We start from the raw sequence: 27,987 nt of genomic DNA on the forward strand, positions 1-27,987 counted from the left end.
ATTTGTGAAGAGAAAACATCGATTACGGAGCTTTAATAAATAAAATTAACTCATCACGTTGATATTTCCCGACGCCGTGTGGTCACACTGGTCATACAGGAAAGTTCAGAGCGCATGGCGTGAAACTGAAATAATACAGTGTAACGACCAGCCTTGGTGGTATGGTGGGTACGCCATCTATCTGGCTGAAAGACACCGGGTTCGAATCCCGGTTAACGACTCCCACCAGATTCAGTTTTAATTGCTCAATGAGGTGTAAGGTCACTACAGCTATCTCTCTCTAACTAATAAACCTTGTCCTAGATAAACAGCCCAGATAACTGAAATGCGTGTTGCCAGAAAAACGTGCTTGAAGTTTAATTGGATATAAGTTCGCTGTCTCCCTGCTTCTGTGTGTGTGTGTCTCTCTCTCTCTCTCTCTCTCTCTCTCTCTCTCTCTCTCTCTCTCTCTCTCTCTCTCTCTCTCTCTCTCTCTCTCTCTCTCTCTCCCCCCCCCATTATCTCTCTGCTCTCCTCCCTCCCTCCCTCTCCTCCCCCTAAATCTCCCCTCTCTCTCTCTCTCTCTCTCTCTCTCTCTCTCTCTCTCTCTCTCTCTCTCTCTCTCTCTCTCTCTCTCTCTCGGCTCATTGGGAATTAAATATGGCACAAATTGAGACCCTGTGACAATTGAATTTGCTCTGAATTACAGAAATAAACAAAGTTTAATTATACAAAAATGAATATTACGTAATTAACATAATCTCATCTTTATGAACTAATAATTTCAAAACCGGCTGTGTCGAGATTTTCCTTTCTTCTTTTTTTTATAACTAGACGTTTTATTTGCTTCCATTGCGGTGAATTAATCATCAAAATTGCATTGTGAAGAGATGGCTTCAAAATGATTGATAATTTTGTGGTTTTAATGTTATAATTGCATGTTGCGCTTTCACTTTATGGTTGACGGCGTGCGTGTTAATTCGTTATTGTAATAAAGTGTAATAAGATTGCCTTTTTAATAGAGTGTTACCACAGATTATAACGCAACAGTAATTAATCACAAACACCAGATTACAAATTAAATCATTATTTTCCCACATGTCTCGGTAACTTCCGTATGTTGGGCATAACCTGCATTCGCAAAACGTCGGATAATCTCGTTTAATACCCGAAACTTTTAAAATATCCATGCGCATGCGCAAAAAACTGTCTTAGCTATCCAATACTAACAAAAAATGATATGTGTGTAGTAAATATTATTTGTTTCTAAACAAATATCCTCTTTATTAAGAAGTGCAAGTGAAAAAGTTTTTTGCAGAAAGGTGTCAGTCATATCAATAATGTTTCTGATGGTTTCTTGAATTGTCCTAGCATGCAGTAAACTCAAAACCATGGTACTGTTGAATACAAATGCGGTGAATTACTAGAATTATAAACATATACTTTTATCGGCATAACTTACATACTAAATTTGGTCGTGACACCGATGGTATAGTAGTAAATGTGTGTCAAACAAACTGGAATTAAAATGAAATGCACGTGGCTTTTATTTTTGAAACATCAAAATTTAACCGTATGCTATTAAATGTTTTTTTAAGATTTCTTATACATGTATAATGCAATAATAAAAAAAAAATTAAATGTATTTTTTTTTTTTAATAATATAGCTTAATTGTCACTCGACTGAAAAAAAAAGTGATGGTCGAATTTTTACAGTCAACAATGGCATGCGAAAAGTGCAATAGCTGACAGGAAAACATTATCGTTGAAGACTGACACCTCTCCAACAAGTGTAAGGCAGTGTGGAATCAACAGACACGGTGTACTTTGAAATATTTATAAAATACTTTCTACAATATACTACAATTAACGTAATATTATATCTATGTACAATTTTTTTTTTTTACACCATTTTAATATCATGGTCGATTATGACTTCGTTGACTGAAGACTCACTTCTGAGATTTATATTCAAGTTTAATAAAACAAAACATTAAAATGACTGAGTCAAGTGATGAAATATTCATATTCTTGATCATATAAAATACTAAACTGAAATGAAAATCGAATATAAAAACATACACACACACAAATAAATAAACCCTGATCATAATTACCGTAGAGGTATCAATAAGATATTTGCAACAAAAGCATCCATAGCACTATTAATGAGACGCGGTCAGACACTTGTTCTGTTTCCATTTCCAGTACGGTTTTTACATTATGCAAATTAGCTTGATCAATTTGGTGAACAGCTACCTGTACACAAAGAAGCTATTCTTGTGGTAAAGATAAGAGTTATGTAACCTCAACTTGTCACAAGCACTGGATGTCATTACCTTTTGTTTATTAATAAACGTTAATAAAGGTGATGTCTATGACACTTTTCTGTTTCCACTCCCAGTACAATTTTTACAGTATGCAAATAGCTTGATCAGTTTGGTGAACAGCTATATAAAGAAGCTATGTTCGTGGAAAAGATAAGAGTCATGCACGCTCAACTTGTCATTACCGTACGTTTATTAATAAAGCTGAGGTCTTATTCAGCGAGATATCATTTTAGTTTTCTGATAATAATGATATGGTTTGAAAATTCAAAATTAAACCCTGGAATTTTTGCACCACGTTAGAGCTTGCAGTCATGATTTGAAATTGCTATTAAAAATAAGGTTTACATTTTATCACCACATTACAAAATATGAAACTGAATCATAGATAAATGATATTGCGTATAATCTTTTACGCCAACGATATGAAATGAAATAAAATATTTATTAAAGGTTGAATGTTGATAGTAAGTTACAAATGATAAGGATGATCAAGGATTAATGATGATACTCTCTTTGACTTTCCCGGTGTAGAGATACAAATGTATCAGTGCACCACAACTGGACAAAGGCCGTGGTATGTGTTTTCCTGTCTGTGGGAAAGTGCATATAAAAGATCCCTTGCTGCATTAGAAAAAGAAAATATAGCGGGTTTCCTCTGATGACTACGAGTCAGAATTACCAATTGTAAATGTTTGACATCCAATAGCCGATGATTAATTAATCGATGTGCTGCAGTGGTGTCGTTAAACAAAACAAACTTTAGATATAAGTGTAGAGATATAATTTGAAATATGAATAATTATTTTAAAATTTAAACCCACACTAATTACAGTGGATGAAGTTTCGCGACTACATCTTGAGAAAAAAAGAAGAAATAATATGTATTAATAAAACAAAATGTTTGGTACTTTGGAATTTTACTATTTTCCGAAATGCTTTGATTTACGAAAGTTTCAATACGAATGCACCGGAGGAGTCTTAATGCTGCATTATCATATAGGAAATACTGGTGTAAGAGTTATCAAATATACATAGACCAACATGAACATAATTAGAATTCACAGGAAAAAAACCACATTACGACCATGACCTCTAGCTTAAACGCATGTCATAAACATGAGAGAGAAAAAAACCCAAAGCATTCATAATGTATGTTTTATGGAAATGAGAGCTATCACATAGAATTCTGAAAGAAGTTATCTTTCGAGTGAGCCACTGATGCAGCATATTTTCATCACATGCTTCTGATTTCGTTGAGATTCCTTCATGTTTTATGCAATACCTAAACGAATGATTCATCCATGTGTCAATAACAGTTATGTTTTAAATTTATTGGATGGAATGATATTCGACTGTGGACTTCTGTTTGTGCCTATGAGATATTTTATTATACACTCTAATCTCTAAACGGTTCATAACTAAATCTCTAAACGGTCCATAACTAAGCACAGGGTCCAGGGTCCCGTTTTGCGAAGCGATCTTAGCGCTACGATCATCTTATGGTAGCTACACACTAAAGTTGATCGTAGCGCTAAGATCGCTTCGTAAAAAAGGGGCCGAGGTAAAAATCTAGCACAAAGTTAATATCCACCGGCTACGTTTATAAGCCCATACAAATAAATCGATATTAGAACTATAATAATTATTATTATTAATTACAAAGGAAATTAAGTATAATGCTAATACGCACATGGGCTCGTGATTGTAAACATTTTTGAGTCAGATGACAGAACTTACTATCGTGCTTGTATCTAACGACGGTTCAAGCACGCCGTTCTTGGTACTCTGCCCACCTACCTAGCATGTTGTTCCATAATATATTTTAATGAATTACGCAAGAAATCAAATAATTTTTTGCCAGGTAGTCTAATCTTCGCAATTGTGTGCGTGTGTGTGTGTGTGTGTGTGTCTGTGTGTGTGTGTGTGTGTGCGTAATTTTTGGCATGCATGCAGATACTTTTTCAAGCACGCCTGTCGTGGACACAACCTCTGACTTCGCCAGAGAGTTCTGTTCAAGACAGGGACGGGGAGGGAAAGTTTGAGTTATCTTAGCAAATGACATAATGGGGAAATTATTATATGTAGTGATCTGTACAGTAATTTATCATCATAGGTGATAACTCATCAAAGTCAGTTAAGTAACCGAGAACAATTAATCTTAATTTCAATGTTTCAAAATGCGACATGTTCAGGAGAACGGATGTCTCTTGAATGTTCGCTGTCAATTCAATACGATGCATAGTGAATTGATCGCATGCGTCATTCAACGCTCGTGCTCCTGAGCAGACCTTTGGTATAGCCTGTAACTACAGTTTAAACTATATTTGTATGGGAACTTGTTTTACGTGCCACTACCCAAAACTAGGTTCAGGCACCCCGTCCAGGATCCGACCTCTGACATCGCCAGGGGCCGGTTTCGGGACAGGATGGTGGGGGGGGGGGGAGGGTGGTTGAACTATAAATGATCTGTACAATCGTCAAAGTATTTATAAGCACGAGCCCAGTGCAAACATCCACTCTACTATTTAAAACAAGATTTTTACCACAATGAAATGCGAATAAATATTACATTAAATAATTGCTAGCTAGTTTTAACTTAGCACTACGGCTGTATGAAGAAACCAACGAGCCATTTTAGCAACTGTGGTGGATTTCGCTGCTCTTGTTTTAACGCAGCATAAACACGAGGTAGATAAATATATTTTGAGATAATTATTATGGCAAGATACGCCTTGGTGTGTGACGTCAACACGAGTGATTGGCTAGATTCTGCGTCGAAGACAGAACAATATCGTTGATAGGTTGACACATCTGTCAGTCAAACTGTTGCAAACATTTGCACCAATCAGGTTCCTTCTTGCTCCCAGACTGGCCAATGAGGAAGCTTGCAATACACACATTCGTCAGGCACTGTATGCTTGTTTTAAATAACCATTATATCTACGTTACGTTTGCACCAATCATGAAGAACAAGACATTTTGATTAAGATCTCCCGTACACACTAAACACACTAAACACTCTTAACACATAACATAATTATATCGGTCACCTTGTGTAACAGTTCAACTTTAAATGAGAATATTTACAGAAGTTTTTTTGTTTTGTTTTTTGTTTGCTTTAACATCTCAGGATATTTGAGCTTGATAAAGCATAAATAAATATTTGATTATTAACCCTCGACTCGCAAAGTCATTAACCCTTGACCGTGTCAGCACCACGCACTCACACACCACTAGCTCATCGCACTATCTCCAGTCAAACTTCCGTTTGACCATGTGATAAAACTTTAGGTTGAACGGTCTGTAAAAGTCCCTAAGGCGAGCTATCACATCCTCGTTGACCTTCGGGTGAGGCCTCCCCTTGGTCTTCCCTAGACAGTGGTGCCGACCGGTCCTCTCGTTCCTGATGATGCAGGGGAACCCCCTGGGCTCTTTGAGGTAAAAATGTTTCTCGGAGATGTACTGCCTGAGTCCCAGGAAGCTCTGGACGCGCCCGATCTCGCTGGCGGGGTCCCCTATCAGCCTCTCCCCGTTCACGAAGTGGATCTGCTCCAGAGGGAAGAATTTCAGCCAGTGCTCCAGGTGTTTCGGATAGACGCCGATTCGAATGGCTCCCCAGGACGAGTTCACGAGCCTCGTCCGGTTGTCTAGCAACGCCCACTGCTCGAATGGCTTGATATCGGGTCTCTTGCTCAGCGCCTGCGTGTAGTCCGAGATGGCGCGAGTCACGGGGTCCCGCACCACAACGATCAGCTTGACGTTTTTCGACATGTCGTAAACCCGTTTAGGGACTTCCCGCGTCACGAAGTAACTGGGCGTCTTCTCTATCGTCAGCTGACCCGGGATAGTCTCCGGCATTTGGGACCTGGAATATAGAACAAGATAGAGTTAGGGTCTGCTTGTAGGGAAGGAGTTGGGGGAGGGGGGGGGGGGGGGGTGTTCATTGTTGTGGTTGTGTTCATGATAGGTTTTTCGTCCGTCCGTCCAATCCCTCCCTCACCCCTCTTTCTCTCTCTCTCCCTCTCTCACTCTCTCTCTCTCTCTCTCTCTCTCCTCTCTCTCTCTCTCTCTCTCTCTCTCTCTCTCTCTCTCTCTCTCTCTCTCTCTCTCTCTTTAAATGTAAGAAAGAAAAATATACTGTCCATATGGAATGGGGAGTCTGAAGATATAGGTATTTTGTCTAACGGTTTTGCTGACATCTTTGACTGTCCAATCCCCCCCCCCCTCCTCCCTCCCTCTCTCTCTCCTCTACTTCTCTCTCCATCTCTCTCCCTCCTCCTCTCTCTCTCTCTCTCTCTCTCTCTCTCTCTCTCTCTCTCTCTCTAAATGTAAGGAATAAAAATATACTGTCCATATGGAAAGGGGAGTCTAAAAATATAGATATTTTGTTTAATGGTTTTGCTGACATATTTGACTGTCCAATCCATCCCTCCCTCCTCTCTGTCTCTGTCTGTCTCTCTCTCTCTCTCTCTCTCTCTCTCTCTCTCTCTCTCTCTCTCTCTCTCTCTCTCTCTCCCTCGCTCTCTCTCCCACACCCCCTCCCCTCCTCTCTCTCTCTCTCTCTCTCTCTCTCTCTCCTCGCTCTCTCTCTCTCTCTCTCTCTTAAATGTCTCTCTCTCTCTCTTCTATGTCCATATGGAATGGGGATTCTGAAGATATAGCTATTTTTGTCTAACGGTTTTGCTGACATCTTTGACTGTCAATTCCCCCCCCCCTCTCTCTCTCTCTCTCTCTCTCTCTAAATGTAAGAAAGAAAAATATACTGTCCATATGGAATGGGGAGTCTGAGGATATAGATATTTTGTCTAACGGTTTTGCTGACATCTTTGACTGTCCAATTCCCCCCCCCCCCTCCTCTCTCTCTCTCTCTCTCTCTCTCTCTCTCTCTCTCTCTCTCTCTCTCTCTCTCTCATTATGTAGTCTACAATACTGTCATTAGCACACGTGTTTTCAGTCCTTCCATTTATAACCAATAACTATCTCAATACGCCATAGTGAATTTTAAATATATTATTTTAATATTTATTATTGGAAAACGAACTTATTTATCAAGAGAGACTTATACTGTATGTGTCAGACCGTCTATACAGACAGGAGGAGACAAAAACCACCAACACAAAAATAGAGCACGAAGGAAAATAAAATAAAAATCGCCCTTTTAAAATTCTTGGCTACATGCTTCAGATCTAAATCTAGGCATTTCCTAAATTGACAAAATTGCTTCGATTATTTTTAACCCTGATGGGTAAATCAATGTCGGCGTTTTCCTTCGATTTTACGCTTAATCCGACCCGTAACTGAATAATATTAGCTAATAAATAAAACGGAAGCTGAAATTAACTTCCTTTCCAGATTCTCCGACCTCTTGATTTTTAGTCAGATTAAGCGATGAATTCGATTGCACCTGGACAAAAAAAAAAAAAACCCGGCTAACCTCTTTTCCTCGTGCATCGTTATAGCCCACCGATTACCACTAACGGATGCCAAGTTTCGAAGTAAGTAAAGAGAGTAAGTGCGCTAATTTGGCAGATGGTGCTGTTCTGATTCCCGACTCTTGGCAGCATGCGCGATTCCAAGTGGTTCTGCATTATTGGCAGCCAGCTTAGTGGGAAATGTTTTCGGTGAATATCAGTGTTTCTTTGTGGTGTTTTGTGTTGTTGTTTTTGTTGTAAGTAGATAAAGAGACCTCCAGGAAGGGCACATGAATCAGGAACTGTTCAGATCTGCAGTTGTTTTACCAAACTGCGTTAATAAGAAAATTACTACTACTGGATATTGCCGGTATAACCATTTTATTTAAAGATTATTATGTGATTATAAATTCAGTGGGTCAATAAAACAGTAATAATAGATTAATTAATAATTTGACAATTATAAATAGGAACAATAGCCTACAAAACCTGCATAATTATACATTAAAATATCCCAAAAATAAAGTTTTATTTCTTCCGGATACTATCATCGTCGTCACCGCCATCATCATTATCAATATCATCATTAATATCGACTGATTATTATTAATATGATATAGCGCTCTTTATTTACTACGGTGAATGAACCAGACATTTGGACAGGTATTCGATGACGTCAGCTCGTATATACATCAAAACATGCACATTAACATCTTCTCTTCTAAATTATTCATCGCCAGCTCTCTCCTTTTTTCATATTCCCTTTGAAGAACTCTATTTTTACGACCAACCTATTACTTTCCAATTGCTTCTGTGGGCGCCAAACTTGATGTTCTAAGAGTTATTACAAACAAGGTATAGTTCCAGAAAGCAACCGGAAACGCATAAACGGCAATAGAAAACACATTTTACGTCTTTAGACACGTGCTCCGGCTGTTTTCGTTGGGTTAACAAAGTGGAGAATGAGAATGGATTCTGCCAGATGTGAAAGACGTACAGCCGATGTGTTTGGCTAAGGCACCGACACGGGTTCGCGGGGAAGATAATATATATTTATGTCTTTTCGACATTGAGTTCCTTGCAACAGACCCGTGTCAAATAGATCATAATAGATGGCATCACATCTCACGGTTCGGTGGCTGCAGAACAGGAGATACGGATCTGTGACATTTTAGGAAACGTGTGGTGCATTTAATTACAATTTAAGAGCTTTGGAAAAAGCATAAGAACGAATGGAATGTTTTCTTTAAAGACACTTTAGAATTTTTTAAAGTACGGCTAATTTTGGTGTCTAAGATATAATAATTTCGAGCGGCGATGATATCGCCTCATCTAAAAGATGTTATTACATGATTCCCAAGTAAATCCAAGCAGATGTCACCAATAAACGATAGACAGAGGAACTGACTATTGTTTAACGACAATTTAGTACACTTTTCAGTTAAGGCTATATGGTGTCTCACAAATGGTTATTTTGACATTTGAGAGAGAGAGAGAGAGAGAGAGAGAGAGAGAGAGAGAGAGAGAGAGAGAGAGAGAGAGAGAGAGAGAGAGAGAGAGAGAGAGATGTATTTCCCCATAGACAGAGCAGTACAGACTACGGTTTTTTATGTACCAGTTATGGGACTCTGCTTGGAACCGAGGCCATAGTAGTAGACGATCGATTCTGCGAAACATCGCACAGCGCTTTACCATCGAGCCTCAACCGGCTATCTTTACGAACACTGGATAAACTATTTATAATTTGGGTTTGAAAATGTAAAAAAATAAATACACGAATTGAGTAATGTGCCAAGTTTTTATATGCCTTTTTTAACAAGACGTCAACATATCACATTATGGCGGACATGTAGCTCTGTAGGTTCGGGCGAGGAGCGAAAGATCCCTGAATTGACTTGTCCCGTGCCAGTGCTTCACGACTTGTGTATTAAAGACTGTGGTAAATACTGCTCTGTCTGCTACAAGGTGCACCCAAAGATCCCTTGCTGCTAAGAGGAATGAGTGACTGTTTTGTTTTTTACTTTTTAGACCAAGTCAGGGAACATTTTGTTCGGTATCGCGCTGGGATTCGCTAAGAATGAAAAAAAAAACCAATCAGCTGAATGGATCCACCGAGGTGGTTCGATCCTGCGACACAAGCACCTCAAGCTCTAGTGGTGTCGTTATTCCAAACAAACAAACGTTAAATAGCAGTGATTACCAACTGTCGTTAATCAAAATTTCAAATACAAAATGTTCCCTGCAAATGTTATGTGTACGTATTTTTCATACCTGATATTAAACCATGTACTGAGTGAAGCGCTGTTAAACAATTCCATATTCTTTCTTTCTTTTTACCTCTTTTTTCATTCAAAATAAATTTGTTTTGCTTTGTTTTGTTTTTAATTTATTTGCGAGTCTGTCGATCTGTTTTTAATAACTCAGTTATTCAACAGGAAATGGCCACTGGTTTACAATGGAGCATTGCTTGATCTGTCCATATGTTGAAGGACCTAGAAGTATCCAGGCGATTAAACGCAGCTCCGATAACATAGAAAGCCATATTTTCACGGAAAAGAAAATGAATTGTAAAAACAATTGCATGTGGTTTTGATACAATCCAATATGACTGCTTCAACAACAATGGTAGCTTGAACATATGTCGCATTTGCGATTTTTTTTTTTTACTAAGGACGGGGCGTAGACCAGTGGTAGAGTGCTCGATTGAAGTAGACTGCAAGTAGTCGGATCCAACGCCATCGCTTTCGGTGGACTCGGGTTTTCTCCCGTTCCAACCAGCGCCCTACGACAGGTACGTAAAATACCGTGCTATGCACTTGGCCCATTATTTCGAAGCTACCTTAAGCCCACGATACATCTACGGAGACTCGGAGACTTTGTAGATGTATCATAGGCTTTATCGCTACGAAATCGTAAAACCATCGTAGGCAATGACGTCACTATGGCGTGTGCTGTTTAGTGGCATCATAGCCTACGATGGTTTTACGATTTCGTAGCGCTAAGATAGCTTTGGAAATCCCTAGCCAGGCTACAAATTTTCGATGCAATCTCACTCTTAGCGCTACCATATCGTAAAACCGTCGTAAGCTATGACGTCACAACAAGGTTTATTTTAGGTGCGCTTTTCAATAGAGAGTAATGCACATACCACGGCTTTTGGCGCAGGTTGGATTGGGAAAAACATTGGTTCCACCGATGGGGGTCGATCCTACTACGCACCGAATGTCAGACACGCTATCAATTACTGACCTAAACCCACAACCACCCCATCACACACACGCACATAAGACAAACACAATATGATTTTTTGTTTGTTTGTTTTTGTTTATTTTTTGTTGTTTTGTTTGTTTGTGGGGGGGGGGGGGGGGGGGGAGGGGGGCTAAACTGTTAGCACATAGCTTATTCTCATTTTGATGACACATAAATGACTGATACAAATACTTATTAAAAGTCACACAGTTGAAATGAATCATACTGTTGTATATATATATATACAACACACCCCTTGCAGCTAAAATGAATCATGACGACAAAATTTAGTTTTCATGTTTCTGTCAATAGAATGATTAAATTTATTATTATGACCCTGAGGTGTGTGTGTGTCGTATAAAAGTACTTTAGAAATAGATTGATTTATATTATAATGTTATATATTGTTAAAGCTATAATATCGTCTCCTCGTCATAGAATATCCAGACTACAAGAAAGTAATATGCATTTAACAAGATGTTGGCATATTGTGTTAACTATGGCCATTTGGTTCCTTCTAACACGCTGTTATTGCAATACTTGCTGTAGGGTTAGCTTTAGTATTTGTTTCATAAGTTGTTATTGACTTATCTTTGCGATATATCCCCCATTAAATTGATGATATGACTAAAAACATTGTATTTGCATATACATGTAATTGTATAATGTTGCATATAATGTATATAAATAAAAGGATCGAACACAGGTTATCCCAGTGTTAATTGCAAATATATTTAATATGATATTGGTGACGGCTATTAAAAAGACATTTAAAAACATTCAAAAGAAAACAAAAGAGAGAATAATATGAAAGAATCAGTATATATTTTACATTGATTTTGTTTTTCTTCTCTCTGTTAAATAGCACCGGCCTCGGTGGCGTCGTGGCAGGTCATCGGTCTACAGGCTGGTAGGTACTGGGTTCGGATCCCAGTCGAAGCATGAGATTTTTAATCCAGATACCGACTCCAAACCCTGAGTGAGTGCTCCGCAAGGCTCAATGGGTAGGTGTAAACCACTTGTACCGACCAGTGACCCATAACTGGTTCAACAAAGGCCATGGTTTGTGCTATCCTGCCTGTGGGAAGCGCAAATAAAAGATCCCTTGCTGTTAATCGGAAGAGTAGCCCATGTAGTAGCGACAGCGGGTTTCCTCTTAGAATCTGTGTGGTCCTTAACCATATGTCTGACGCCATATAACCGTAAATAAAATGTGTTGAGTGCGTCGTTAAATAAAACATTTCTTTCTTTCTCTATTAAATATGTGATTGCGTCGTTAAATAAAACATTTCTTTCTTTCTCTATTAAATATGTATTACTAAGCAATAATGTACTTATATATATATATATATATGTATGTACATATGAAAATGTATCCCACTTAATAGTATTTATATTTATAGATGCCCATTACCCTCTACATAATATGCAAAAAACACCCCACAAAAACCCCCACCTGAAGTCAGGTTGTATATTCAAATTAACAAATACAGGGCATAACAACGAAGTCAATAAACCATATAGCAGCATAAAATTAATTGTGTTATTTATTACCGCCGACTTGATGAAGCGAGATCATAACAAAGACATCAAAATGGCGGAGCCCACAAAGAGACCACTCGCCCGTGTCATTTCTTTCCATAGGTCAGGATTAGCGCCGACGTACACGCAGCTGAAATCTCATCGTTATTACAAAGCGACACCTAATACCGAGCAATTATACGCAACGCGGTGTTTAGCATCAAATGACTACAAACGCGTGACCCGTAATTCAGTGTGCCCTCCGATTATTGGTCTGTCTCGATAATCCGTTTCCGTTGGTTGTAAATTCGATAGACTGAACTTTTGTCCTGTGGCGCTAACATGGTAAAAACTGCGAGGGCTAGTCTAATTGATTTTGAGATCAAAATGACCGCACGAGTCTCGAAGGTTTTGTGGTTAACCCAATCAGTTTTACGACTGACAGGTGCTGGGTTCGTCTCTTGGTGCTGGTTGAATTCCGAGTGATCCCTTGGTACATAAAGTACTCCCAACAGGACCTAAAGGACTCTTGAGCTATTACTCAGAGTTTTAACCAGCACTGAGCTATGCCAATAGCACATACCAGCTTTAAATCAGGGCCCATTTCACAAAACATCGTAAGCCTAGTTTTGCACGTAAACGTAAATTTACGACTAAACCACATTTCTTATAACTATTATAGTACAGTAAATACAAGTAGAAGTACACATATTTCATTTCCTGTTGTCTTTAAAATGCACCACCTTCCTCACTGATGTAGTTTTCTGCGTGAAATAGACGCCAAACACGTGTAAACGTACGACCGGTATAACTGCTAGTAGCAGACGTAAACTTACGATGTTTTGTGAAATGGGCCCCTGATGTGTAACAGCCAAGCCATCGATATACCAGTGTCGTACATAATTTGCACTCCTCCGGGTATGGTAGCAGTCGTAAAGCGGTCGCCTGGTGCGCGGTCGATCTAGGGTCGAGTTCTGTCGGTGGATCCACTGAACCATTTCTCGTTCCAAGCCAGTGCATTTCAAAGGCCGTGCTATGTGCTATCCTGTCTGTGGGATGGTGCATATAAAAATCCCTTGCTAGTAATGTCCTGGACGGAGCAACCGATGAAAGTCGACACCTGCGTCCATGATAGGCGTGCGCAACAACAGCTTGTTCTGAATGTGCACGTTAAAACCTATGACCTGACCTGACCTAATGGGAAAATGTAGCGGGTTTCTTCTTTAAGACTATAATATAATGTCAGAATTACTGAATGTTTGACATCCACTAGCCGATGATTAATAAATCAATGTGCTCTAGTGGTGTCGTTAAACAAAACAAACTTTAACTTTTAACTTTCATCTGTATGTCCACTCATCAGTTAATATCCTTGGTACAATAACTTGTTGCGTTTGTTTCTTTCCTTTTCTTTTTAGGGGTCATAAAGTTTTTGCCAGATGGCAAGAAGGGCAATAAATAGGTACCCTGACATATGGAAAATTAATGGATACATTTTAAAAATAATTTTTAGAAAGCTTATTATAAAACAATTGCTGTTTAAAATGTGCCAAAGGACATGAAATGCAGTATTTCAATTTCACAAGATATCAAACCCATAACCACATAGCAGGGACACTTATGGTCTGGTTTCTCGCACCAGCCAGTGCACCACGACTGGTACACCAAAGGCCGTGGTATCTGTTATCCTGTCTATGGGATGGTGCATATAAAAGATCCATTGCTGCTAATCGAAAAGAGTAGCTCATGAAGTGGCGACAGCGGGTTTCCTCCTTCAATATCTATGTGGTCCGTAACCATATGTCTGACGCCATATAACCGTAAATAAAATGTGTTTAGTGCGTCGTTAAATAAAACACTTCCTTCCTTATGGTCTGTTTTCTTTTTATTACGCACGTTCAAATAATTCTCTGTCAGAAAGCTTGGGTCTGTCTAAATGTATTTAACTTTATGACTGTTTTAAAAATCAGTCAGATGATCATAATATCGCTATTTCGGTACAGTTACATTCATTTCATTTCAACTTATTTTCGTGCTTATATCCAATTAAGGTTCAAGCACGTTGTCTTGGACACACACACCTCAGCTATCAGGACTGTCTGTCCAGGACAGTGGGTTAGTTGTTAGTGGTTAGTGAGAGAGAAGAGGGTGTAGTGGTCTTACACCTACCCACTGAGTTGTTAAAACTCGCTCTGGGTTGGAGCCGGTACCGGGTTGCGTACCCTATACCTAGCAGTCTTATGTCCGATGGCCTAACCATAACACCACCAAGACCGTTGGTACAGTTACAATTATCACCACCAGGAGCAGTAGCAGTAGCACCATCACCAGCACTATCATCACCATCATAACCGTCAACAACTTCCTCGTTGTAATCATAATAATATTTTTAAAAAGCCTGTCGTTGACCGGTGGCCTTGCTGACCAGTGGACACAATAAAGACGGCTGGTGAAGTAGTCGTAAGTGTGGCTCGCGGGGCCACTTACTGTCACAGAGGGGCTGTCCCCGGGCTTGCCGGTAACACCATTTGCGCCCATTGTCGTCACCGACGAAGCCAATTAATTACAAAGGACATCATAAATTTCACGGCAACTGGCCAAAGGCAGAACCTCCGCTTAGAAGACAGCAGGTATCAATAGAAAATAACCTGCAATGGAGGGGCTACGGTTGGCCGAAGAAACCTGAGAGATACGGAGCCACGACGAAATAACCTGCAATGGAGGGGCTACGGTTGGCCGAAGAAACCTGAGAGATACGGAGCCACGACGCAGTGGCGCATCGTGGATGCGGTGGTGCGTCAAAGGTGTCATGATGACGCGCTCGGCCATCTGATAGCAACTGATAGAGTATGTGGCAGTTGTTGGTTTCATTGTCTTCATGGTTGATTTCCAGCTGTCAAGGAGAGATTCCACAAATAGGATTCTTACCTCCATATATTAAAATTAGAATGCATTCATGCGTGTAGTCGACAACTTAACCAAGAATGAGATATTTTCATTTCCCCCGGGCGGGTTTTATCGCAGTTGCACCAACGATGTAGCCTTGGTTAAGATATAAAATTGGACCAGGGTTTAAATATATAATAAAAAGGTAATAATAAATTTAATTTGTACACACACATACCAAGATTATTGATGTATGAGAAAGAGAGAACGATGAGGAGAAACAGAAAATAGCGAGAACGATATAAATATAGATATGAAGGTAGACTGATAGAAAAACAGATAGACGGAGTAAGTGACATGCATACAGCCATATAGATGGATACTGAGATATATAATTATAAATAGACATAGTAAAAAAAGTAAAGTTTATTTTATTTAACACACTAGTGCACATTGATTTTTTAAAAAATAAATTAGAGATATAGATACAAATATATATATATATATATATATATATATATATAGAGAGAGAGAGAGAGAGAGAGAGAGAGAGAGAGAGAGAGAGAGAGAGACAAAGAGAGAGAGAGAGAGAGAGAAGGGGGGGAGAGAGAGAGAGAGGGGGAGGGAGTGAGGGATAAACAGAGAAAGATATTTAGAGACAGCACGAAACATAAATTGACATTGAAATTGAAGGAAGAGATTTAGGTAGAGAAACATAATTACATAAAATTGAAGAGGAGAGTGTAGAATGAGAGAGAGAGAGAGAGAGAGAGAGAGAGAGAGAGAGAGAGAGAGAGAGAGAGAGAGACGGAAGAGAGGAATGAGTCGTGTGAAATAGTCACAAAAAAGGTGCAGTAGTTCGTGAACTTATCCATAATAGGGTCAATTAAAGTAAACAAAACCTATTGACAATAGTATTGTATGAGTTGTTATTATCAACGATTTCCACCCTGTTCAGGATAAACAGTATAATTTGTGAAAATAGCGGGCACTAACAGTTTTGTAGTGGTGACGCTGGGACACAAACACTGGGATCAGAATGCCTTTCAAGCACGGTGCAACTGTGCGTGTCTGCCACACACTCTAACTTCCTAAAGGGCCTGCGACAACGGGTCCCGTGGGCCATGACGACGTGTGACAGACTCGATGGATAGCCCCAGCGGGGTCTTCCAGCGCTTTGCCTTGAACGCTCTCATCAAACTGTGAGAAATAATCGAGAAGAAAAAAACCCCTAAACCTCGCTCAAGAAGACTCAATAGGGTCTCCAGAACATCTGCCTTGTCAAAAGTGACCCACAGTGGCGTCGAAAGAAGAAGAAAATAAAAAACCCAAGAGCACGCAGACGGCAAAGACAACTCTGTTTACAAAAAAAAACAAAAAAAAAAAAAAAAAAAAAAAAAACCTACCCCTATCGAATAGAAAATTATACACGCCGGCCCTTGATCTTGGTTTATGGAAAAGAAAGTTCGTAAACCTACTTGATCCTAGCAGTAACACAAGCAGCTCGGGTGTGACAGCTTTATTGCCGTAATAATAGACTAACATCCAATTATGTTGACGTCTGACCTCTTAAGCAACCGGTGTACCGACTTGTCGCAAAGATGGGCGTGTAGCGTTTTCGAGAGGTCTCGAGTATTTCGCTGATAGTCTTATATATTGAAAAAATATATAAAAATTACGATCGATTTTATGAGAGGGAATTTAAAGAAGACGCCTAAAAATCGTATATATAATCACGTGACTGTCTGGGACGATCAAGTGGGTGTTGTAATTGTTTCAATAAAAAGAACACACCTAAATCGTGTATTTTCATCATGGTGCTGTCTGACAATTAGTCAAAATGTCAAAACTCGTGAATGACTGATGGTTGTAAAGTCATATACGGAGATACATAAACCAGGCTCCATTTCAAAATGTGTCAAATATGCGTTTGTCAATCAGATGTTGTCTTGGGGTTTATTTTTGTGTGATTTAATTTTTTTTTTTTTAAATGAGGTGTTTTTTTTGTTTGTTTTGTTTTTGCTTCTTTTGTTGTTGTTGTTATTGCGGGGTTTTTTCTTGTTGTTTTTCTTTTTCTTTGTTTGTTGTTTAAGACATGTTGTTCTTGTCGGGCTTTTTATACGAGGCTCTTGTTTTTAAACACAGGAAAATGATATAGTTTTCATTCTACGATATGCAAGTTATTGTAATCGATTACGTGCAAGAAGGTGATACAAACGTACACACACACACAGGTACACACACACGTACATACACACACACACACTTGTACACACACGTACGTAGACACGCACATATACACACGCACGTACACACACACACTCACACACACACGTACGTACACACACATGCACACACGTCCACACACACGCACACACACACACACACACACTCACACACATACATGCACACACGCGTATACACGTACACACACAAACACACACACACCACACACACACACACACACACACACACACACACACACACACAGATACATACGGATGAACGCTCAGGTGGATAAACAGACAGGCCAGCAGGCACAAATAGACGGAAATATGGAGACATAATGAAAACACAGAATGGTGAACATAATGTATCCACGTAAGTTAGTGTACAATGACTGGAAACGGACACGGGTTGTTCCTATTCAAGATGACCTTTGACGCCGATGATACACACGTATTGATAAAGATCCACTTAACAAATCAACTATTACAGGGTTTTTTCATGAACACTTTAACCATTAAGCATGCTGTTGCTACGAACATTTGCTATGTAAATAGCAGAAAAGCCATTTGGGGGTCTTTTGAGTAATGGTTAAACATTCGACGTCAGATTGTGACCTATGCCGGGGAAACCTAAATGTGACAATGAAATGTCGAGTCTGACCTCCTGGTGTTAAAATCTATAGTGCGCTATCTTTGAAACTGACATCCATTAAAACGTGTGCACATTTCAAATGTACATTTACACATTTCAAATGTACATTTACACCACGATACTAAAAAATAATAATAATAAAAAACCGAGATCGTCTCGGGAATAGGGTAATGAATAAATGTGTCTATAGCACTCTGTGTGTTCAAACCATGGCGTTAAACGCTAAAATATGTGTAAACAGTCAGTTAAAATAAATCTAAACACCGATGTCAATTTGAAGTGCGTGGTCGTACCGATACCATTTGGGGAATGTCAATTCCAGATACGCTATAACCGACAATTACCTCTCGGCTTGGTATGTTTACTTATTATTGAAAATAAACACGGGTCACAAAAGGATAGGGGTACACATATAAGGGATGGATTTCAGGGCTTTTAGCCTTTTCATTTCGGTGTATTTACCCCCGTGTCAGTTTCCTTGTCTTCCAACACCAAATCGCACGTGACCCTAAAGGCATGGCACCATCATCTCGTGTCGGACATATTGGAATTCTTTGTGGGCGCAAATTCAATTTGTAATCAGGTAATTTGCCCGTATTTATCGGCGGCTATGCAAACAGAATTTGACCATCGCGTTTTGGCATTTGATAGTGTGAACGATGTGTCAGGAAAGTAGTGCCCGCCAGAGCTTTGATATTAAGAGGATACTCGAGCAAAGTGGAAAGGAGATTTGTGCTAAGTTCTCTTGTATGACCATTCGGATTGTCGCTTGGCGAATCATTTGTGTATTACTTTAAGAGTATTGTTTTTTCCAAAGAAATATATTTGAGACAGACAGACAGAAAGAGACAGACAGAAAGCGACAGAGACAGATAGGCAGGCAGACATACAGAGACAAAAACAGAGTACGTCCGTAAGAATGGTATCTGGAGAGGGGGTACAGTGAACACAGTCTCTAGAGTTTTTTTTTTTGGGGGGGGGGGCTCAAACCAGATTTTAATCTTTATTTATACAGAGTATGAGAAAACGTACATTTTCGTCCTCGAGTCCATAGCGATAGAGACATGAGAGAGAGAGAGAGAGAGAGAGAGAGAGAGAGAGAGAGAGAGAGAGAGAGAGAGAGAGAGAGAGAGACCGACAGACAGACATACAGGCAGCCAGACAAACATATATATATATATATATATATAGAGAGAGAGAGAGAGAGAGAGAGAGAGAGAGAGAGAGAGAGAGAGAGAGAGAGAGAGAGAGAGAGAGAGAGAGAGAGAGAGAGAGAGAGAGAGAGAGAGAGAGAGGGGAGGGGGGGGGGACAAAGATAGAGAGGGGAAGAGAAGATGTAGGCAGAGAAAGACAGATGATTCGTCCATCCCTCCCCTCTCTTCATCCATCTTTAGATGTATGCCCACTCACCATGCTGACTTGTTTGTTATTCTTATTTAAAGTTAGTTTAACTCTGATTTCTGCCAGTATGGTACCACTCTTTTTTTTTAAAATGCATGTTCAAGTGTAATTTAACAATTCATTTAATTCAATTACTTTCTCAATAAATAAATTTGCACGGAATCATTTTGTTGACGCTAGGAATCAATACTATCAAGCGAACGGAGCAGAAAATGGATTTCTTTGCACTGCACACAATATTGAAACCAAATAAAGTCGCATAAAGGGCTTCATTCGGGCGCGAATTGATGCAAAATTACTCGTAAATGATACTATAGTTCTCCTTTCCATGCACGGTGAAATTGTCGACGCAGGGGCACTGCCATCTAAAAGTCACTTACTTCAGATTAATTACGGTATTTGTCGCGCAAGATCGAAGACACAACAATCCGGTCACCGCCGGACATTCTACTCGATAGAGCTGAGCAAATTGAGTGTGCTTACATTCATTTATGGTCCAAGCACGCTGTCCTGGTCACGTACACAGTATCTGTCTCAAGCTGCTTGACCAGAACGTGGGTTATGTTAGTGGTTACCGAAAGAGAAGTAGGTTTAATGGCCATTAAAATTCACACTTCGCAGTGGTTAAGCCATCGAACTACAGGTTGGTAGATACAGGGTTCGCAGCCCGGTGCCGTCTCCAACCAAGAGCGAGTTCTTAAGGGCTCAGTGGGAATGAAATAAATTTGGCATTGTTGGGAGTCATTTGCTACCACCTACTATACCCGCCTACTACCGGCGATCGTTAGTGCCGTGGGTCAGACCAGATTTATTCATTGACAGTCTATTATTAAAGGCAAACTGTCACAGATGTAAGGACCTTATTTCTCTAAAAATGGATAGTAAATAAAAATTACATTAATTGTTGGAAACCAAATCTAGCTATCGCATCACCTTAACTGAACCATGATGGAGTGAAATCCATATCAACCCTCTCGACAATTTTAGTTTCTGAATTATGGACCATTGCCATAATTCAATTTTTTTTTTTACAAAATATTATTAATAAATGGAGTGTGGTGGTTATGAAGATGGTTGAATAAAGTACATTGAGGGACAAATCAAATAATTTGTGTTCAAGTAATACTTTGTTAGACCATTAAATAGACCAGTGTTCTGTGACAATATGCCTTTAAAACAGTTTTTTTCTTGCAGGTTGTCAGCGATAGTCTGGATATAATACGGCTTTTTGGTATGCCGATGAAGATCCTAAAGTTTAATAAGAGACGGACTAAAAGCCAGCTATGTGGGCCGAAACGGCAAAGCAGAGACGGTATGAATTTTTTGACCCGTGCTTTAAACCGAATGATTACTTTTGGAAGCAATTTAAATTGTTCGCGAACGTTTGCGTTGATCGTAGTCGCTGAACGCAAGGCGGCTGATATTATGTGAGTAATTATACGGTTAAAGGAGTCTTCAAGCCAATTCCCAGACAAATTAATATGCCAGAGCTTAGTGAATAATGTATTGCTGGGACGCGATGAATAAAATAGTGTTACCTCTACGTAACGGAAAACTTACTTGTCGCTTTAATAGAGACGCAAGTTATAAAGGAAAGAAATGGAATTTAACGATATATTATAGCTTTTATACCATATTGTGCTATGTATTATGTGGACGTAGGAAATGCGTGTTTTCTACATTAGGTGGAATATTTTAATTTTTTTAAAACCCATTTAAACATAGAAACAAAACAAATAAACATAGGAAAAAACAAGTCAAGTTTTTAACAAAAATGAAAGACGCTAAGGAAATAAATTCAAGAAATCGAATGTTTTAGACAGAACATTTTAAAAAGAAGAGCAAGAGTAAAAGCTTTGTTTTGTTTAACGATACCACTAGAGTATATTAACCATCGGCTTTTAGATGTCAAATATTTGGTAACTTTGACATACAGTGTTAGAGAGGAAACCTGCTACATTTCTCCATTAATAGCAAGGAATCTTTTATATTATGCACCATCCCACAGATGGGATAGCACATACCACGGCCTTTGATATACCAGTCGTGGTGCACTGGCTAGAACGAGAAATAGCCCAATGGGCCCACTGATGGGGATCGATCCCAGACCGACCGTGAAAAATAGTAAAGAAAGAAAAATTAAGAAAGGAAGGAAGAACACAAAACTAATTAAAAAAATAAGAAACAACAAACGAAAATAGTTTAAAAGTGAGTGGATGAATGAATGAATGAATGAATGGATGGATGGATGGATGAATGAATGAATGAATGGATGGATGGATGGATGGATGGATGGATGGATGAGTGATGGGTGGATGGGTGGATGGGTGGATGCATGCATGGATGCCTGGATGGACGGATGGATGGGCGGGCGGACGGACGGAAGGATGGACGGACGAATGAACGAACGAATGAAAAAAAAATACGAAACTAAACAAAAGGGGCAAAAATGTAAGGAAAGAAAATCAAAAACGTAATTGAATTAGTTGTTCCAAGGTGTGCACTTGGACTTATCGCCAAAAGTCTTGTACAAGGCCCTGCAGTGAACTGAAACCCGTTAGACGCGACCCGAGAATTGCGAGCTACACCAGTTGTTGCGACTTTTCAAACCGCAGATTGGGCGTGCGTAGAATGAAAACTATATCATTTTCACATGTTTAGAAACAAGAGCCTCGTGTAAAAAAACACAAGAACAACATTTCTTAAACAGAGTATTGAGTAACTGGATAAATACACAGAGAGTATAAGAAAACACGTCCCGTATAAATGAATAAACACATTTCTCCAAGTAGCTTTATTTTAAATCACTTTTCTTTTCGGTGTTTTTTTTCCTGTAGTTTATATTTTTTAACCAACATTTATGAATTCCGCGATAATGTTATTACTAGTATGTGACTTAAAAGAATGAAAACGGCTAATATAACATAAAACGAACTGTGTTTTTGTTTATTCTTTTCTTTTCTTTTTTTTCTCTTTTTTTTTTCTCTTTCTAATGTATTTATAACGACTGTTTTATGACGCTTTGCTTAAAGAAGTAATGCCATAAAAAGAAGAGTTCTTTGTGCAAAGAAGTCGATTCATATTATCAAAAAAATACATTGTATACCTATTTGAGAATAAAAGACAGGGTTTACAAAATATAGATCGTAGAGTAACCACAGGCAAGTATGATGAGGTGGGAGCGGTCTGTACCCCTTCACTTAAGTGACGATATTCGGAAATATCTGAAAGCGACTGGGATACGTCATATGTGTTTTACTGGGCATTTTTGTACAAAATAATTTCTTTGGTTGTAAACCACACAAGGATTTTAATATCCTCCCTCCCTCCCTCCCCCCCCCCCTCTCTCTCTCTCTCATATATATATATATATATATATATATATATATATAGATATATTCTCTATATCTCTTTCTCTCTCTCTCTCTCTCTCTCTCTCTCTCTCTCTCTCTCTCTCTCTCTCTCTCTCTCTCTCTCTCTCTCTCTCTCTCTCTCTCTCTCTCTGTATTTCTGTATATTAAATAAACCTAAAAAATATATTCTGAACCCCACCCCCATTTCACATATAGTTCATACTAGTCTGCAAATGTTTTTAAAAAAACAACAATCATGTGTTGAAACGAATGGATATACCAAGTTTATGCGATAGCTATATCAAATGATAAAATGTAGTGTAGCGATTAACAATCGTATCATAGATTGTGCTGGCGTCAGTTTACGTTCTAATGCTCAAGGCTATAGGTCGCAGTTAACATATTTATGACATGTAATTGCGCGTGATTTACAATATTGTGGGAGGAAAAAGGCGTGGTCGATAAATTATCAATGACAATGTTCTTAATACAAATTAAATACAATCTTATTAAATACTTGGAGATATAGAATAATTGAGATAGTTTTAAAGAACAGGCTCTAGTTTCAACCCGTGAAAATTAACACTAAGTTCAGATAATCTACAAACATGTAACATATTTGAATAAAGTTACAACTGAGTGAAACATGAGTCTGTGACTTTGAAATGATGAAATACCATCTAAAAATAGTCTAAAACTCGACTCCATCACAATTATTTCTCAGACGCACGTGCGTTTTTAAAAATATGAAAACTGTATTTGTGATATTAAAAACACCAGGATGACCAAAAACCTTCGAATGTGCGGAAATGGATAATCTAAATAATAAAATCTAAGAAAAGTATTATTTCAGTTGTCAAAAACGGCTCTTATAGTCAAAAATATGCGTTAGTGTTTAAAAACTAGGGTATGTCCCTTTAAAGTCAGACCGGCCTCGGTGGCGTCGTGGCAGGCCATCGGTCTACAGGCTGGTAGGTACTGGGTTCGGATCCCAGTCGAGGCATGGGATTTTTAATCGAGATACCGACTCCAAACCCTGAGTGAGTGCTCCGCAAGGCTCAATGGGTAGGTGTAAACCACTTGCACCGACCAGTGATCCATAACTGGTTCAACAAAGGCCATGGTTTGTGCTATCCTGCCTGTGGGAAGCGCAAATAAAAGATCCCTTGCTGCCTGTCGTAAAAAAGAGTAGCCTATGTGGCGACAGCGGGTTTCCTCTAAAAACAGTGTCAGAATGACCATATGTTTGACGTCCAATAGCCGATGATAAGATTAAAAATCAATGTGCTCTAGCGGCGTCGTTAAATAAAACAAACTTCACTTTAAAGTCAGCGTGTTTTAAAAAATGATTTCTGGGAATTTTGTTATCTCGGTTTCCTCCTTCCTTTTGTTAATAAGAAAATGTTTATCAAAGACCAACTTTTGAAATATGTAAATGATTATTTTAAGCGATGTCTTGAAATATTGACTACCATTCATTTCTTAAATAATTATTATATTAAATGATGTCCTGAAATATTGACTGTCCATACTTTTCAGTTCAAGTGCTCCAGCTGGATTGAGCATTAACGTCACCGAATTAGGAAACACGTGATAAATTAACGTCGGGCTTCTTCCTTCTTTTTGTGATTTCCTCCTTTCATTAGGACCACCGCGGTCCATTTGTCGATACTCTTCTTGATCTTTAAATTAAAACATTATTTTACCCTTTCAAACAAAATCATTGCCTGCACGAACAAAACTATCCTCTCGGCAACCATTACGATACTTCAGAGAGAAGAAAGAAGACAGAAGGAAAAAAAAAAGAAAAAAAAAAAGAAAAAAGAAGAAGACAAAATGACTGCTTTATGTCCGCATTATCTGAACATATTGTACGGTACATACTTGGCATTAAACCCAATTATCAAAGGCAAATCTGTCTGTCACGAGAATCGTTTCGTGTCTCATGTCGATCCTAATTTTATATCAGACTGACAACTGACGACCGGGACTGGACAGCTCTCCGGACCGGCAAGGCATCGGCAATTGGTTGGAGATTATAATGGATTGCTTTGTACACAACGGGGACGAGCGGTCTGTGGCTGTACATGTCAGTCGAGGTTTTTGTTAAGAATCAACTTATCTATATATGAAACATGGCGGATAATTGGATGATCTGTCCCTGATTAGGTATTCAAAGGGATTCGAGAATGAATTGGTTTAAATTGTGTGTCCGACATTATAACGTGGTACGGTACTATAGAACAAGCGCTGAGTGTATGTATGAGAATTGTAATTCCCATTTGCGACTTGTTAACGTTTGTGCGTTAGTTTTTGTCAATAAAACAGGTAGACATGTTTTGTTATCCCAGCGAGGTAGTGCCATTGCCATTAGTGGTGCAGTGGTCATATCTCATTAAGACTAGCAGGTACTGGTACTGGATCCATATCAGGAATTGCAAAGAAAATGTGCCAGTCAGCCAACCCGCCTACCTTTGTCACACACCCCCCCCCCTCCTCCCCCTCTCTGTCTGTCTGTCTGTCTTTCTCTGTCTCTGTCTCTGTCTCTGTCTCTCTCTCTCTCTCTCTCTCTCTCTCTCTCTCTCTCTCTCTCTCTCTCTCTCTCTCTCTCTCTCTCTCTCTCTTCTCTTATTCCCTAACTTATTTTCTAAATTCATGTACGTGCACGGAAATCTGTAAATATACGATATCTCTGTCTTCATACCGACTGCTCTGTAATGTGTGTATGGTATTTGTCAATGCCAGTGATATATACATTACGTGTTACTCAAATCACCATGTGTTCTCTTATCGTTTTGTGCGATAGTGTCAAACGGATGTCTAGTTCTAACCGCTGTATTAAATAATAATAATAAACAAAACTAGTATGAAGATAGGACAGAATTGAATATCCTTCCAAAGCACCATCCACCCTGCCTAAATCTATAAAACTAAATGCTAAGCACACGGTCATCAATATACTAAGTCAGATATTTCAAATCCATATTTCATATTGTCCAGCAAACGAATGTGAATTTAACAACATTTCCATTACATGTCATAATAGTTTGTTTTGAAAACATATTGTTTTGTTTAACTACACCACTAGAGCACATTGATTTATTAATCATCGGCTATTGGATGTCAAATATTTGGTAATTTTGACACAGTCATAGAGGAAACCCGCTACATTTTTCCATTAGTAGCAAGGAATCTTTTATATGCACCATCCCACAGACAGGATAGCACATACCACGGCCTTTGATATACCAGTCGTGGTGCACTGGCCTGAACGAGAAATAGCCCAATGGGCCCACCGACGAGGATCGATCCCAAACCGACTGACATATAGAGACAGAAGAAACTCGCTGTTGCCATGTTGGTTTCTTCTTTAACAATATTTACATTGCAACAATCAGTATTAGTATTCACTTTTGTCAGATGAAAGAACATTGCATATATTGGTATAGTAGTAATAGAGCGCAGCAGAGAGAGAGAAATTAACGGGTATGGTGGGATGAGGGCGGGCGATTGAGGTAAACCATACGACTTCTCACATTACAAGAGGTTAGTGCAACGGTAATATAAAGCAAGATGACAAAAAAAACACCCCAAAACAATCAGGTTTTAATGGAACTGAGATTAAAGTAGGATCAATAATTTGAGTACATTACGGAAATAGAGTTAAAGTTTGTTTTGTTTAATGACACCACTAGAGCACATTGATCAATTAATAATCAGCTACTGGATGTTAAGCATTTGGTAATTTTGAAATATAGTCTTAGAAAGGAAACCCGCTATATTTTTCTATTTGTAGGAAGGGATTTTTTCCACAGACAGGGTAACACATACCACGACCTTTGGTGTATCAGTCGTGGTGCACTGGCTGGAACGAGAAATAGTCTTCAGAGGAAACTCACTATGATATTATTAATATCCCACAGACAGGACTTCAAATAACACGAACTTTGATGTACCAATCGGGACCGCCGAAGTGGCTCGATCTCACTACCCAAGCAGTTCTGGCCCAGCGATCTACCGACTCAATTGAAGCTAAATGGAATACTTGGGGTGGGGATTGATATCTTAATCGTACTAACTCTCTCAAATCAAGAGTTTGCTGTACCGCTAATATAAGGCAGTTTTTATAAAGTTTGTTTTGTTCAACGACACTACTAGAGCACATTGATGTCTTAATCATCGGCTGTTGGATGTCAAACATGTGGTCATTTTGACACAGTCATAGAGAAGAAACTCGTTACATTTTTTCAGTAGTAGCAAGGGATATTTTAAATGCACCATCCCGCAGACAGGATAGCACACACCGCGGCCTTTAATATACCAGTTGTGATGCACTGGCTGGAGCGAAAAGTAGCCCAATGGGGATCGATCCCAGACCGACCACGCATCAAGCGAGTGCTTTACCACTGGGCTACGTCCTGCCTTAAACGTGGTTTAAAAATAACATCTGCTGCTGACAAAACTAAGATTTGAATTAGAATGGTGATTTAAGTACACTAATAACATATTCAGTTACGATGCAATTTTGAAATAATATTTATATAGGCTATTTTGGTGGGGGAAGAATCCTTTTTTCTTTTTAAATTTGACTCGTGTTATTTTACACATATTATTGAAGATAAAACCTGAAAAGGAATATTGTAATTTAAGACAGAAAAAACCCAGCCATGCTAACATTTAGTGATTCGATCACGATAGAGTAAAAATGGTTTTAATGTTGATTCTATACGGCGTCGAAGGAATAAAGAATATAAAAATAAATATGTCTGTTATGATAAACTGAATCTATGACAGTTACCGTAATTCAACAGTTATGATAATAAAAACACAGTCTTATTATGGGTAAGTCTTTCATCTAGGTCCACGCATTTACCATTTCCATGACCAAATGGGTTTGTTAAACAGTTTAACGTCAAAATTGCAATTAGAACCCGAAACGCAGATTTGTTGAAAGAACTCGTAAAGAATCGAAGTTGG

At 38.9% G+C, this 27,987-nt stretch overlaps 1 protein-coding gene across 1 annotated transcript in view; it reads right to left on the reverse strand.

The window, feature by feature from the left end:
- Positions 1–580: 580 nt before the first annotated feature.
- Positions 581–27,987, reverse strand: part of LOC121379252 (heparan sulfate glucosamine 3-O-sulfotransferase 6-like) — a 37,590-nt gene continuing 10,183 nt past the window's right edge. Inside the window, exon 2 of the mRNA XM_041507774.1 lies at positions 581–6,174. Coding sequence (XP_041363708.1) covers positions 5,556–6,174 — 619 coding nt within the window. The 3' untranslated portion in view covers positions 581–5,555. The remainder of the gene's footprint in view (positions 6,175–27,987) is intronic.

The sequence above is a fragment of the Gigantopelta aegis genome, chromosome 8, assembly GCF_016097555.1.
Source record: "Gigantopelta aegis isolate Gae_Host chromosome 8, Gae_host_genome, whole genome shotgun sequence".
In the NCBI taxonomy this organism is placed as follows: Eukaryota; Metazoa; Mollusca; class Gastropoda; order Neomphalida; family Peltospiridae; genus Gigantopelta; species Gigantopelta aegis.